A 14,873-nucleotide genomic window follows, 5' to 3' on the forward strand; every position below is an offset into this window, starting at 1 on the left:
GAAAATCAAATGCTTACCATTTACATTCAAAATACAAAAACAATTTAATATACAACAGTTTAAAACAATGTTGAATGTAAAAACAACAGCAACCACAACATCTGTAAACCTGACGGTGGACAGTTTGGTTTGGTGGATGAATGTACAGAACGACAGTAGTTTGCTCATTGAAACATGCATAACCAAGCAGAGTTATACACTTTGACGCCCACTGTTAAAAGTTTCTGAAAGTGGAAAAGAGCTAAAACATTTTTATTTTCATCAAAATTATACATTTTAATTTACAGGCCCTTCCAACATGAACTTAAAAAATGAAATCCCTGCAACAAGAGACGAGTCCCGCTGATGAGAAGGATAGTCTGAAGAACTGAAGAATCTGACTGTTTTTGGCAAAGTTTGGTCTGAAATCACAGTATGATAGAGGAGATGGTCCCATGCTGTTAAAGAAGGGTGTTACTTTAATGCTGTAAAAAAAAAAAAACTGATTAAAATTTTTTTCTGAATATATGGCCACATACTCAGTAAAAGCAAGTAAAAATAAACAAATGAGCCAGTGAAGGATCCGATGTCACTGTGAGTCCACTTTACAGTCATTCAGGAGGAAAATTCAAAGAAAAATTTAGTTTTGTCTCGTTCGGGGATCGAGTGTTGAGGGAGATCCGAGGGGAAATCTGCTGGTTGGGTTTTAAAACAAGTGCGTATTCCACTTGGAGATTTGAGCGCTCAGTCAGTGCTTGTTGTTCGTCTCCTCCTGGCCCGAGCTGGAAATGCCGTTCTGGGGTTGAGTGGAGCCTGAGCCCAGGCCGTACAATCTCCCACAATACTTTGCATCATCAATGTTGTCTTCAAAGAAAAGCTGCACAAAACAAAGCATTTCAATTATATTAGTTTTTTTTTTTAATGAATTATTATTTTTTTTACTTATGGATATTTGTATGATGGTACCTCTTTCATTCTAAAGAAAGCCATGCCGGTGAGAAGCGAATCTGATCCAGCCTGATGCTGCCGCCCAATCCTCTTCAGCTCCAGCTGGTCTGCTACTTCCTGTAGCCCACCCTGCACAAACACACAAACGTCAGATGGCTCAAGACTTGTAATGGCATGATTTGACAGATTTGGTCCATTATGTACAATTGGAGGAAAAAAAGCACATAGAACCATCACCAAATACAGTCCCAAACTGTTGAGCTGAATTAACTCCTTTCCTACGAAATGACTCTATCCATCCCCTGGATATCTGTAACCAGTCCAGAATACCTTTAGGTTCTTGCAGCTCTTCATTAGGTACTTGACGTCATAGATTGCGGGGAAGAAGAGGTTGAGGATCTGGAAAAAGTCATGTTCCTCCTCAGGGAGCCGTGCATCAGTCAGTAGCTTCACCAGGTAGCCAAAGTCGTAGCCACTGAAACAGAGGAGTTGAATCACACTGATAATGTTACTGGGTTCCAACTAATAAGCAGTCACCATGGTTAAAAGCTGAAGCCAATGTTTAAGTAAAGTACAGCTAATAAATGGAAGATATGGTAAACCTCCAGCTTCTCTACAGAAACTAGGTTAGGTTATGGTCGTGTAATTGTATTTTTCGTATTTGTTAAGATATTAGAGACTAAAGTGGGCCATTTTTGGGGGCATGTTTGCTAGGTGTCAAGTGACTAACTCAGCAAAGCTTTGACTGAAATACAGGCAGAAGTGGACAAGAGAGGTTATAAGTATATAGTTCAATATGTGAAGCACAAGTTTTATGATTTGGCAAAGAAATGGGGTACCACTTCTATTCTTCCTTCTCCCCAGTCATGGTCATGCTATATAAACTGCAGCTCTCTGAACTGGATCCAACATGGCAAAAGGTAAATCACAGCAAACAACTGACCTGTGGAAGGAAAGCCACTTGACATTTTCACACAGCACCAGACCAGACGTCATGAGGAGCTCAGCGAAGTAGAGTGTGTCGATTCCCTCTTCTTCATGTTTTTTAAACTGAAGGCCGGAGTTCTGTAGCAGGTCTATGGAGTCCTGTGAGTACATGTCTTCTCTGTTCGGAGCAAAAAAAAAAACAGACATTATGCCAGTGTGATCATCAAGCTCAACCATCAGTTGATGTATCTTTTAAGTAAGCTTATGTAAAGTTTTAGAAGACAGTCTGCCTACGTGAGATTGAACTTGAAGTTGAACTGCCACGTTGTTGTGCCAGGAGGATAATCTCCATCTTCATTCATGAATGTGAGGCCGAGCTGGATGATCTTCAGGAGGTCGACGTTACACCTTAGCAGCTGGTACTGGTAGTCTACTGTGCTACGAAATTCACCAATTGGCCGGACTACCACGCCAGGGAATTCTGTGTCCTAATGAAAAATAAAGACAAAAATTAACACAAAACTCCAACCTCCAATTTGCCTGCACAGCCAAGTCTCAGTATACAGTAGTGTTCAATATAATAGCAGTCCAATGTGACTAACCAGTAGGTTACAGTAAAGTTAGCAAAGTTACCAGTAGGTGCAGTAGATTCTCAGAAAACCAACAAGACCCAGCATTCGTGATATGCATGCATCCTGTGAATTACTAAACTAATATTTAGTTGGATGACCACAGTTTTTTTTTATTTTTTATAACTGCTTCACATCTGTGTGGCATTTAGTCAACCAATTTGTGGCACCTTTCAGCTGTTTTTCCACTCCAAGATTATCTAACAGCATTCCACAATTCATTTACATTTCTTGGTTTTGCTTCAGAAACAGCATTTTAGATGTCACCCCACAAGGTCTCAATTGGATTAAGGTCCGGGGATTGGGCTGACCACTCCATAACATCAATGTTGTTGGTTTGGAACAAAGATTTTGCTTGTTTACTAGTGTGTTTGGGATCATTGTCTTGTTGAAACACCCATTTCAAGGGCATGTCCTCTTCAGCATAAGGCAACATGACCTCTTCAAGTATTTTGACATGCAAACTGATCCATGATCCCTGGTATGCGATAAATAGGCCCAACACCATAGTAGGAGAAACATGCCCATATCATGATGCTTCACTGTCTTCACTGTGTACTGTGGCTTGAATTCAGAGTTTGGGGCTCGTCTCACAAACTGTCTGTGGCCCGTGGACCCAAAAAGAACAATTTTACTCTCATCAGTCCACAAAATGTTCCTCCATTTCTCTTTGGGCCAGTTGATGTGTTCTTTGGCAACTTGTAACCTCTTCTGCACATGCCTTTTTTTAACAGAGGGACTTTGCGGGGGATTCTTGTAAATAGATTAGCTTCACACAGACGTCTTCTAACTGTCACAGCACTTCCAGGTAACTCCAGACTGTCTTTGATCATCCTGGAGCTGATCATTGGCTGAGCTTTTACCATTCTGGTTATTCTTCCATCCATTTTGATGGTTGTCTTCCGTTTTCTGCCATGTGTCTCTGGTTTTGCTCTCCATTTTAAAGCATTGGAGATCATTTTAGCTGAACAGCCTATAATTGTTTGCACCTCTTTATAAGTTTTCCACTCTCCAATCAACTTTTTAATCAAAGTACGCTGTTCTTCTGAACAATGTCTTGAACGACCCATTTTCCTCAGGCTTTCAAAGAGAAATGCATGTTCAACAAGTGCTGGCTTCATCCTTAAATAGAGGCCACCTGATTCACACCTGTTTTTTCACAAAATCGATGACCTCACTGATTGAATGCCACACAGCTATTTTTTTTCAAACACACCACGTTCAACTTATTGCCCAATTGCACAGCCTTAAGAGCGTGCATATCACAAATGCTGGGTCTTGTTGGTTTTCTGAGAATCTTCTGCACCTACTGGTACCTTGTTTGCAATGTAGCAAGAAAAAATATACTAAAAACCTGGATTAATCTGGTTAGTCACATTGGACTGCTATTATATTGAACACTACTGTATGACAATCATGGCTCAACGGTCACAGTGGAATGCAGTCTTGTAACTTTTTTCCCACGAGAGCCTTATTGTAATCAAAAAAAAAAAAGAGTGAAATGAGCTGATTATTAAGAACCAGAGGTCTTCAAATGTAGGCTTTTCCACCTCAAATGTTTTTGTAACATTAGCTATTTGGACATTTCCCTGCTTACTAGGAAAATGTATTTTTTCGTAGTAAGAGAAAAATAAATTAATGAGCCCCGTCAGCTGGATATGCTTCCCACTGTGATATCCAAATGTGTAAAGATTTCATGTAACACTCACACATGCAAATTGTTAAAAGGCAACTCTGTTGACATTGCATGCAGTTCTCACTCCTACTTTCATCAGCAACTCCTGTCAAAATCACCCATCTCTTACCATGGCAATAAAATTGTAGCTTTGAATAATCTGCCGGATCTTTCTCATTTCATCCTCCACATTGCTTGCCCAGACTTCACAGATTATCTGACTGGAATCTGTAAGTGCGGCTGGCATGTTGGCAGGTCAGGAGAGAGAGTTAAAACCCCAACAATCCTGCAGCGCTTGTGAAGGGGGCGAAGGGGATGCACTGTGATGAAGAAATACAACTCTAGGAGAGGGAGAAAAGAAGGAGTCAGTGAACGCATTTCAATCTCCTGCAACACAGGTATTAAGTCAACATCAAATAAACATGGAGGGAGATAAATGTTAGTACCACTATTCATGTTACCATACAATTAAAATAATGCATGCACTAATACACAGAGCACAAGTTACAAGACACACAGAAATAATAAAGCACACGAAGATACATTTAGGAAACAGCAAAAGTATGAGAAAAGACAGGCAAATCAGAATTCCTTTTTCGTCATCAATTGGTATATGGATATACACATTATTCAACTGCTCATCCATCTACTGTGCGGATTTTGAGATTCAACTTTATAGTCACTGTGGAGACTGGGTTACGTGCTGCTATAGAAATGTACCAACTTATACTTAGAGGTGTTATTAATATTAAGTCTCTACACTAATTGATTTAAGCATTTTCCTGTCTTCATAAACTGGAATGACTAAAACATTTTGATACAACTCCTTGGACTCCCTTTGTGTTACCATGACATCAAGTAGAGTTAACATAACATAAGTTTGTTGTTTATAATATTGGGCTAACAGAGCCAGCAGATATCTAATAACAAAAGATAATACTAGCCGTCCGCTTCACTAAAAGTCTTTGAAAAGGGGTAATAATGTTTAACAACTCGGGGGTCTTCAGTAACTGCACAGTTTGAAATAATACTGATACTTACTAACGAGGCTGCAGCGAGGGACCAAAGCACTAGCTTAGCATTAGCGGCTAACGTTTACAAGCTAATCTTCGCGTTATCGACACCGGAGCACAAAATAAATGAAAGGACTGCCTTTTCACTTATCGGTGTGTCACAACCGCTACACACACTGTACAAATGCAGCATGTTGGTATGAAAAGTATTAAAGTAGTATTATAAAAAGATAGGTTTACCTCAGAATTTCCTCGACGTAACCTGCCAAGCTAGCTGATAGCGCCACTGTTCTTCTTCTTTTTCTCCGGCTCCTTGTTCTTCTTCGTGTATATTGGCGGATCGCAATTAGACGGTAACTGTGCACACCGCCACCCACTGTACTGACTATGTAACGACATAAAATGAGATTTAATATAGGCTGACCGGGTAACTTCAGTTAACATATATTTTTATCGTAAATATGGCATAATAATTTTACAGCCATTCAAATACAATTGCAATAAACTTAATGTGTTAACTGCTCAGTGCTCAACACATGGAGTGGCATATAACAACTCAACAGTATTGCTCATAAATATAAATACAAACTAAATAAATAAACAAATATCAAAACACAGACTTTTAACTTACTACAACACAAAAAAAATGATTGACATGTCTTTTAATACAGAATAAAAATAGTTGATTGAAACTAACACACACACACAGCTTGGGCCTATATGTAACCACATTTATTTAAAAACATTTAAAATATATGATATGCAGTACATTATATTGCTTGAAAATATCACTTTATATGTCCACAACATACAGCTGTTAGCAGTTCAATATAAAAAAATCTGGAGGTCACAGGCTTAAAGAAGACAACTACAATATTCATGTTAGATAGAAGTTCCTCTGTTGATTAATAAACACCTGAAGTTCTGCTGATGTTTCATGAATAAGGAATTTGATGACAATAAAGAGAGATGTTAAGACAGATTTGCAATCTGTATGTCTGCGTATTTCTCTAACTGGAGATCAGATATATATAACCCAGTCCAATAGAAGAGAAGAGAGCTGCAAGTTGTGTCAAATATATCAGTGACTGGGAAAGAATTGTGACACTGTTGCAAGTCATCCAACCATTGTTCATTAAAACAGAAGCTGTGTGGCCAAACAAGTCCTGCCTCTTATAGTCTGGTTCACTGTTTTTGTATTCTACGATTCTACCACGGCAAAGCTTGAGACTAGAATGTTTTTGTTTTTTTTCAATTACAGAGTAGTTTCACTGCAATTAAAACAGTATTGACTCAAAATCTTTAGTCTTAACATCTGGGGCTATGTATATGGAGAGTAACTAAAAACTTGTGAAGATGCCTAGTATTTGCAGATTGCAGCTGATAAAACAAGCAAATATAGATAGAGGCAAAACAGTTAAGTTGCAAATACGGTAGTAAACCCTTTCCTCTACCACATGTATCGTTAGATATACTGTAAGCTAATTACAGTCACTTTGCCCTTGATTTGAGGATGATGCCAAGGTTGTCAAAAACTGAAAGAACGGTCATCTGTATGTTGGAGACTGGAATAAGTAATTCAAGGCTTCTTGAGTGAGCTAGAACCCAGTTTGCCACATATACGGTGACCCGCTGGCGACAGAGATGGTGAAAAGTCCCAACATTGTCTGTCTGTTCAGTACTTGGTCATCACATCCAAAGACACTCAGCTCCAGCATCGGTGTTTATGAAAGAAATGCATAGAATTAGAACCAATTATTCTATGTGTGGTCAAGAGAAAAAAAATACATTCTCAATATATGTGACTATTTATCATGAAACACCTTTTTAAACAAATAACCCTTGGATTTCCAAACCTGTATGTCTCTTTTTATGTGTTCTCCAAGGCAGAATTGAGAGGACAAGTACTGTCAGAAAGAAACATGATAGAACAGAAGGAGGAACAATACATTTCCAAGCTTAATACCATTAGATCCAAACCGTCCTCAACACCTTTCATCAATGAGTCCATCTACTGTTCTTAACAATTAAACTAATAGTGCAACAAAAAGTTAACACTGACAGAAACACACTTTTGCTCCTAAGTGTGAAATTAATTTTGTCCTTTAAAAAGTTTTGAAGATGTGTCAGTTCTCTGCTGAGACAAAGTCCCAGCATCATGGCAGTGTTGGAGGGCAGAGGTGAAGCCAGCCGGTCACTGCTCCGTGGATTCAGATCTCCTCTGGATGTGGGAGATCTCCAGGATGGGCATCAACAGCTGGAAGGCATCCTGGATGTAAGACGCACTGTTGGACGCCTGGGAAGAAAAAGGGTTCACAGTATGATTCTGAAATTAAAACCATAACTTCATACAGGAACAATACACATTAAATAAAAACATTTCAGTATGAAAGTATTGTTTATATTGTGAAGTTGATTAAATGTCATTTATGGAAATTGTGTACACATTTCAAAGAGAAACTGTTTTTTTACACAGGCAATACAATGGCTAGAGATAAAACTGCAAGTGCAATAGTGCGACTTAGTCTATGACACAAACCTCTAAAAAGACTCCTGTTATCAGTGGATTGAGGACATCTCCCTTCTCGTTTGACTGTAAAACAGATCAAAGTAGATCAAATTACACTCAGCTCTCAGATGAAGAACTTGCGGCAATGATTGTGTGTCAAAACGGAGAGAAATCAAATTGCAGAACCAAATTTTGTGATACACAGAATCGTCACACTTACCCCTGTTGTTGTTAAGCAGGAGGTGAACTTCTTGGACAGCAGTGAGATTTCCTTACACAGGATGACAGTTAACCTGAGGATAGACACCAGAAAAAATACAGACATTCAATTAAAGTACAGATAAAACAGTGATTTTCCACAGTACAGCTACTGAAGTGTCTACATGTCATCTTACTGTGACAGAATGCTGGCCTCTGTGCTGCCATTGGAGAAGAGGGTCATCTCCGCCAGTTTGTGGAAAAGCTCGATGGATCGAGCCGTCAGCTCTGCTAGACTCCTGATGGCTGCAGCGTGAACCTCCTGACAGAATGCAATCCACACAAACACACACACACACTGCTAAATAGACCAAAAACCACATGCAGAGGAAACTGACTGTAATGTTAAATGGCTAATATCAACATACCTCAACAGAAAGTGTCTTCAATACATCCTCCTCACCCTCTTCCTCTTCCTTCTCTGGTCTGGTCATGTCAGCGATCTGACCGCAGGTGTTCTTACAGGCCTGTTGACGGTTAGAAAAATAAAATAAATTAAAATAACTACCACTAGATGGCTTAGGCTTTGAACTACCAGTTGATCATAATGAAAACAGGACCTGCACAATGTTTTAAATTAAATATATTTTTTAGTGATTGCCAAATGAAGCTTGAGGAACCATTTTATTTATTATTCGAGACTTACAAGATGCCACTCTCTGAACAGGACTCTAATATAAATACAGAAGTGTGTCAAAAGGAAACCTAGTTATCACAGAAGAGGAATGGGATTATTATGGGAAGTTATGTGAGCTACAATGGAAAAAATGTTTTTTCATCACTCCTGTTGAGAAAAGTCACTATACCAAATCCTCTGATTGCTGGAGGCAGTGGTTTTCTTGGAGGCGTTTCTGTATCACATATTCTGGGCTTGCCTATTATTAACTCCTTTCTGGCAGGGGATTCAAGATGTTTTGCAAAAAGTATTTAAGGTAGACATTCCATTTTAAGCTTGAGACCTTGTTTTTTGGTAACCTTCCAGTAGGAATTGCTACATCTCAGGCTGGATACCTTTTTAGGATATTAAGATGGAAAGGATGACGACAAAAGATGTTTTTGAAAAGATTGGGAATGTCGGACTGTGCACCTGTGCAACTATCATTTGCCTGCACCTTTTTTGTTGTTTATTCACTACCTACCCTTTGTTGTCAAATCAACATAGATAACATTAAGACACACCCCAGTTCTGTTGGTTAAGTGGTGTGTATTTAATTTCAATTTATGTTTGTATTTTGTGTACACTACTGGTCCTTACTTTCTGGTTTCTGTATTACACAGGTGAACTTAGTATTATGAGTTTCTGGTATACCATTTTTTTTACAGAAGGATCAGATAAGGGAGGCTAAAAAGCCATGTATGAATGTTTATTCTGATTGTCTGAACCAAGATATAAATAAATAAATACAGAAATGTGGCGTTGGTACCTTGCTGAGTTTGTCAGCTGTGGCCGTGACACTGAGACCCTCCAAAGCCTCCGTTAACTCCTTCTCAAACTCTGAGCCGTCTTCATCTGGAATTAGAAATGTACAATTAATCATTTCAGGTGTTCTGGTAAATATGGTGCTGTATTTCTCTTGAAGTGCTGATATTTTTTAAAACCATTTTACCTTTCTTCTCATCTACTTCCTCATCATCGAACTCCACCAGGGAGAAAGACTCCTTGATGAGCTCCAGCTCTTGTCTGAGTTGAACCAGCTCGTCTCCTGATAGAGTCGTGAGCACAGACTTCACCTACAGCACACAAAAACAGTCACATTTGAGGGTTTTATCAGATGAAATTGAATTATGAGATGTAAAAACAATGTTTCAGTATGTCTAGCTAGCCAGAATAAGTGTCATCTTACCTTAGACTCACTCTCTCGAGACAAAATCTCAAGTGCCTCGAGGTGTGACAGACCCTGAAATTCATCAAACAGCATCCCATAGTGAGCGACCACTTTCTTCTCAGAATCCGAAAAATCTTTTTCTGCTGTCTGCAGCTCCTCTCGCTCCTTCGCCTCCCTCAACACCTACGAGACGGAGAGGGAGATGACAAGTAGAAGGGAGGGGACAATATGTCAGGTATCTGTCTGTATTTTTTTGGTGATAAACAGACATAAAGAGGTCAACAGTTTGTAGTTGCATCTCATCTACAATCGTCTTGAATTTGAGCTTCTCATTTATATGCTTGACCCTGGTCTGCTTACCTGAGACAGTGTGGAGTTCCTGATCATCAGTCCTTTGGTCTTCTTAAAGCCGGGATCACCTTCTGCTATCACATCCATCGTCTTCTTTCCGATGAACTCCAGAGCATCCAGACCGCCCGTAATCACCGTTTTCCCCTGTGAGGAGAAGGAAATATGAGTTGTCTGAAAGGTTTGGAAAACTAACCCATGAAGTAAAATGGAATCAGTATTTTTTTTAAAACACAGAAATCACAGCACCTGGACTTGTTCAGTTTTCAGCCTGACAGCAATAGTGAATTGGTTTGAAATAATGCAAAATTGTGGAGAGTAACTAGTATAAACAGCACTGAATGGTCCCATTTCTCAAGAGCTGTATGTTTTTAGTTTCCCGCTCCAAATAAGATGAATTTGTGGACTTTCAATTCTTTCATGAATAGTTGGATATTTGAGATGCACTTAAAAAATGTGAACTTCATACTTCCAATAAACAGAAACAAAGCACAGATGACATTTCTGCTTACTGTGCTCTGGACGACGCTGGTTAGTGAAGTCAGCATTCCCATTGCACTTCCTACTGCTGCTGATCCATCTCCTGCCACGTTGTCTGTCTCACTGCTGGTTTCACCTGCAGGAAGAGAAACAGACACAATACACACTGTTATACAAGGTGAACACAATATGGAGAAAATTAGTCATAAAAATCTATTGAGAGATCTATGATGATTGGACAAGTTAACCCTCTGAACCCCAAGCAGTACACAGTATTTTTTGCTCCTGGCCCAATTTACTCACTGTGGCCTGGCTTTACACTACACACACACACACACACACACACACACACACACACACACACACACACACACATATATATGAATATAGGTTTGCCATCTCTATGGAAACACAATAACAAAATCATGGCTAGAAGTAAGCTCAAAAATGTCCTTGGAGAGATAAAAAAAATGTCCTTATAACACAGTTACCATGCAATAAATCATAATAATAATAAAAAATACCAAGTTGAATTTATTTATAAAACCGTGTAAGAATGGGGGCTCTACATGCTATATATATATATTGCTATGCAAGCTCTCTTTCCTCTCATTGCTCTATGTGCAGTTCTGTCCAAGTTTCTCTTCACACTAAATGTAATATATTTTACATGATCTGGTTAAGGCAAACGGTTTATTTTTGGTAAAATTTTAATTGAGACATGTAGGACTAATCGGAAATTTGAGAATCCAACAAAAAAAATATTTTCGTTACGTTTTTGACTAGGATAAATTAGGTCATTTTGATTTTGATCTTTTTTTTTTTTAAACATGTCTTTGAAACCCACCGGCAGGTTGTGGGATTCAGAGGGTTAACCCAGAGTGGTGCCTTGCCTTTTTAAAGTACATGGCATACTGTAATGCCCTACCATGCTCTTTCTGCTCTTCGTCAACTTGCGCTGAGAGTTCGGTGGGACTGGGGATTCCCAGCGAGGTCTCTGCCTTCTCTATCACCTGAGTGAGCCCTTGGCCTGAAGGGACAAAAGAAACAAGATGCATGTATAATATAGAAGCAGTGTTAACAGTAATAGACACAGAGACAGTAAGGTAAGACAGCATGTTACTACAAGCAATATACAGTGTAGGTAAAACAAAGAGCAGATAATGGAAAAGACACATTTGATATAATACAGAAAGAGTGGCTTAGTTAGGTGGTCTTTACTCACCCACAGTGGCCACAGTAGCTGTTGCTGTGGATAAGATGGATTTGCCCCAGCTGCCCCAGTATCCCCAACCACCCTGAGACACAGTGGACTCACTGGGTGTCTGAAAGAGAGAGAATGATGATGATGAGGATGGAAGGAGGAGAGAAAGAGTTCATGAATGTCCCAGTCATAACCTCACTTCACATCAATTAAGAGCTATGACCAAGGTCAGTGAAATTATTTTTCAGTGGGGGGTTGTAGATACAGTAAGATAAATTCACAGTGTCAACATCATACAGTCATAAAAATAATATCCCACATTAAACAGTATTTACAGACTGAAAAAAACATATAATGTGCAATAACTGCATAAGAGAAAGGTGTCAAGGGCAAAAGATCAGGGTTCATTATTCGTTTTGTCTAGTATTAAACAATATTTATTTCACCGAGGCCTTTGCTGGCTGCTCCTCTACTTTCCGCATCTCCTCAACTTCTGCTGTAGGTTTGACGTCTGGTCTCCTCCTGGCTTTCCTCGTTGGGGCCACATCAGTTGAGTTGTCAGGTGTGGTTGGTGAGGAGCTGTCGGCCGTTTCTGCAGGAGAGGCATCATGTACCTCTGGTGCCCCCTCTGGAGCCCCCACTGCTGTAGCTTCACTGTCTGACATGTTAATGTCCTAGTGCATGCCTTCAAGAGGAAAATTTAAAAAAGCATGTTACTTTTAGCCCGATAATTATCCAATTAAACAATGCATTCAGTGGGTCTTTGATATGGTGAATATTGTATGTTTACAGACTGAGCAGGAACACAACAGTTAATGCAGAGCTAGTTTGTACTGAGAGAATAGATAATATGGTTAGCTGAAGAGCTGAAGATTGAGGTAATTAAATAAAAAATAAATTAATATTGATCTATTTATGGGGTTCATTCTTGGAGTTGCTTTGCCATAAATGTTGCAATTCAATGTTTGTGTGGTACCACTTTGGTGCACTCCTCCCAAAATGCATATCAACAACAACCCATGGACAGCAGTTAACTATTAAGCTGTTGGTTATCTGTGTAGCTGGAGTGAGTGTAAGTTAATTTAAAGTGCTACTTTAACCCCATGGGATCTAAGCCTATTTGCCCTTTATATACCACATAATATTTACCATACCCATGTTTGGTATTTGGTATTTTCTCAGCACAACTTCAGCATGATCTGACCATTATTTTTCACTTTAACCCACTTTATGAACACATTGAGCCCAAAAATACACAAAAAATCATGAAATCTGAAATAAAATTATACTATTTATGACAATAAAAACCACAAATATGCTCAATGAATTGTTTCAGACCTGAAATATGAATACACAAATATGAACATATGAAGGTCAAATTTAAATATAATAAAACTATACACAAAAAACTACCATAAAAACATGTTTATTCATAGGAACAGTGTTAGATGATTAAACAACTTTTTCCCCATTTTTACAAAATGCCACGCATGCCTCGTCTCATACTACTTTTACATTTGAATAAATATTTTTGTACTATCAAATTAAAACGATCATATCTTGTTACGGCGCTTTGAAAAAAAGCCACGTTATCGGATCACGCCAGCGTTATCATAGAGAATTAAAGTCCAATCTGGGTTTTCAAAACCTCATACGGCAATTAAAGGGGTCCAATTCACACAACGAAGAGTAGTAAGAGTAGTTTACTGTATATCCATGTACAGTAGGCCTATGTCTGTGCATGCAAGTAAAGTTAGCCTATACATTCCCGAAGAAACGTGTTAAGAACAGAAATGTATATTTTGAAATGCATTAAATAAACATTCAAGTCAGACATTCAATTAGCATTTAGGTAAGTATTATTTTCATAACATTATTGTAGTGTTGCTATGCATGTCTAACTATAAATAGCTATTACTTTTGATGGGCTGACTATTTAGCAATATGGCTATCAATATAGTCTACTTTGTTATTTATTAACGAATGATTTAATCTGAAAATAACAGCATACAATGGTGTACTTTTGCTACAAACTCACCTTTTCTCCTGTCAAAGTCTTGATGCTAGCAGTTAACGTTACCCCAGCCTGCTAACAGCTTCCTTCCCAAAGTCATCAATACGAAAGGTTTGTCTTATTTATTTCGGTTTGCGCGTATGTTTCTGAGCGTTAAACGCCTTTTAGTTCACTGGTAAACAGTAAAATGACAGATTTTCTTGTTCTTTTTTAAGCCAGAAGGATAACAGCCACGTCACATTTTGTTTTCACTCACCAAATCCAACCACGAGCCACACTGAGACATAAAGGTTCCGGTAAGTATCTTCAAAATAAGAGTAGTAGTTAAGAACCCTAAGGTTAAAACAAAATACTGTTTGAAGAATATGCTTTAATTGGGAATGTGTATCGCGACTTATATTAAAGGTAATTTATACATTCATGTTTAAAACAACTGGAAACTTCTTAAACGTTTGTTGTGCATATATAATATGTTATAAAATTGTTTTTTTTTTTGTCTAAATCATCTCCTCATGACGCCGGCCACCTATGGTAAAATCGCCTACATCCTCAGTTGATCAGATCATGTGATTTTACCCCTTTAAGATAATCACTTCTTGACAATTTGCCACATTCATAGGCATCAGATAAGAACCCAGAAAAGAAGAGCTGGGGGGGTTATTTAGTTATCAGTTTAGTTTAACAGTGTTTTATTGTTGACACTAATATTGGTAACACTTTACTCTCAGGTGTCTACATAAGAGTGACATGAGCGTGTCAAAAACATGACATGGGATGTGTCATGTACATTAATGGCACTTTGAAGTAACATTAATGCTCATGATATTTGTCATGTCATGTTTCTGACAGGCTTCTGTGACTCTTATGTAGACACCTTCAAGTGTTACCATATCTTGCTTGAGTCACAAAGGCATGTTAAAAAAATTGCCTAACTCACTTATTTCTCTTAAGTTACATCATTTACACACAGTGTTATGCCAATAGCCATCCTTTGTTACGTCCTTTTTGAGTGAAAGAAATAAATGTCATATGTTACACTTTTGGTGAAGTTTTTTGTCTTGCC

The 14,873-nt window shown here is 38.5% G+C and overlaps 2 protein-coding genes across 2 annotated transcripts; both read right to left on the reverse strand.

The window, feature by feature from the left end:
- Nucleotides 1–25: 25 nt before the first annotated feature.
- Nucleotides 26–5,528, reverse strand: cnot8 (CCR4-NOT transcription complex, subunit 8). The gene is made up of 7 exons (XM_059351252.1): nucleotides 5,412–5,528; nucleotides 4,289–4,499; nucleotides 2,149–2,342; nucleotides 1,871–2,032; nucleotides 1,258–1,402; nucleotides 946–1,056; nucleotides 26–856 (listed from the first exon to the last, which is right to left on the reverse strand). The coding sequence occupies exons 2-7, from the start codon at nucleotides 4,403–4,405 to the stop codon at nucleotides 728–730; spliced, it is 858 nt and encodes a 285-aa protein (XP_059207235.1). The 5' UTR covers nucleotides 4,406–4,499; nucleotides 5,412–5,528; the 3' UTR covers nucleotides 26–727.
- A 358-nt stretch (nucleotides 5,529–5,886) lies between these two features.
- Nucleotides 5,887–14,072, reverse strand: fam114a2 (family with sequence similarity 114 member A2). The gene is made up of 14 exons (XM_059352384.1): nucleotides 13,835–14,072; nucleotides 12,243–12,481; nucleotides 11,818–11,917; nucleotides 11,521–11,622; nucleotides 10,625–10,728; nucleotides 10,125–10,259; nucleotides 9,783–9,947; nucleotides 9,546–9,669; nucleotides 9,363–9,448; nucleotides 8,307–8,405; nucleotides 8,076–8,200; nucleotides 7,901–7,973; nucleotides 7,711–7,764; nucleotides 5,887–7,467 (listed from the first exon to the last, which is right to left on the reverse strand). Exons 2-14 carry the CDS (start codon nucleotides 12,459–12,461, stop codon nucleotides 7,366–7,368), a joined length of 1,488 nt encoding a protein of 495 aa, XP_059208367.1. The 5' UTR covers nucleotides 12,462–12,481; nucleotides 13,835–14,072; the 3' UTR covers nucleotides 5,887–7,365.
- Nucleotides 14,073–14,873: the final 801 nt, after the last annotated feature.

This window comes from Centropristis striata, chromosome 15 (assembly GCF_030273125.1).
Source record: "Centropristis striata isolate RG_2023a ecotype Rhode Island chromosome 15, C.striata_1.0, whole genome shotgun sequence".
In the NCBI taxonomy this organism is placed as follows: domain Eukaryota; kingdom Metazoa; phylum Chordata; class Actinopteri; order Perciformes; family Serranidae; genus Centropristis; species Centropristis striata.

Coding starts and splice junctions, on each gene's coding strand:
- cnot8 (XM_059351252.1), bottom strand. CDS start 4,405: ATGCCAGCCGCACTTACAGATTCCAGTCAGATAATCTGTGAAGTCTGG. Junction 2,033..2,148: donor AACTTCAAGTTCAATCTCAC/GTAGGCAGACTG, acceptor TGCTCCGAACAG/AGAAGACATGTACTCACAGG. Junction 1,057..1,257: donor AGAGCTGCAAGAACCTAAAG/GTATTCTGGACT, acceptor GTGTTTGTGCAG/GGTGGGCTACAGGAAGTAGC.
- fam114a2 (XM_059352384.1), bottom strand. CDS start 12,461: ATGTCAGACAGTGAAGCTACAGCAGTGGGGGCTCCAGAGGGGGCACCA. Junction 10,260..10,624: donor CCAGCGTCGTCCAGAGCACA/GTAAGCAGAAAT, acceptor TTCTCCTCACAG/GGGAAAACGGTGATTACGGG. Junction 7,974..8,075: donor GAGGCCAGCATTCTGTCACA/GTAAGATGACAT, acceptor GTCTATCCTCAG/GTTAACTGTCATCCTGTGTA.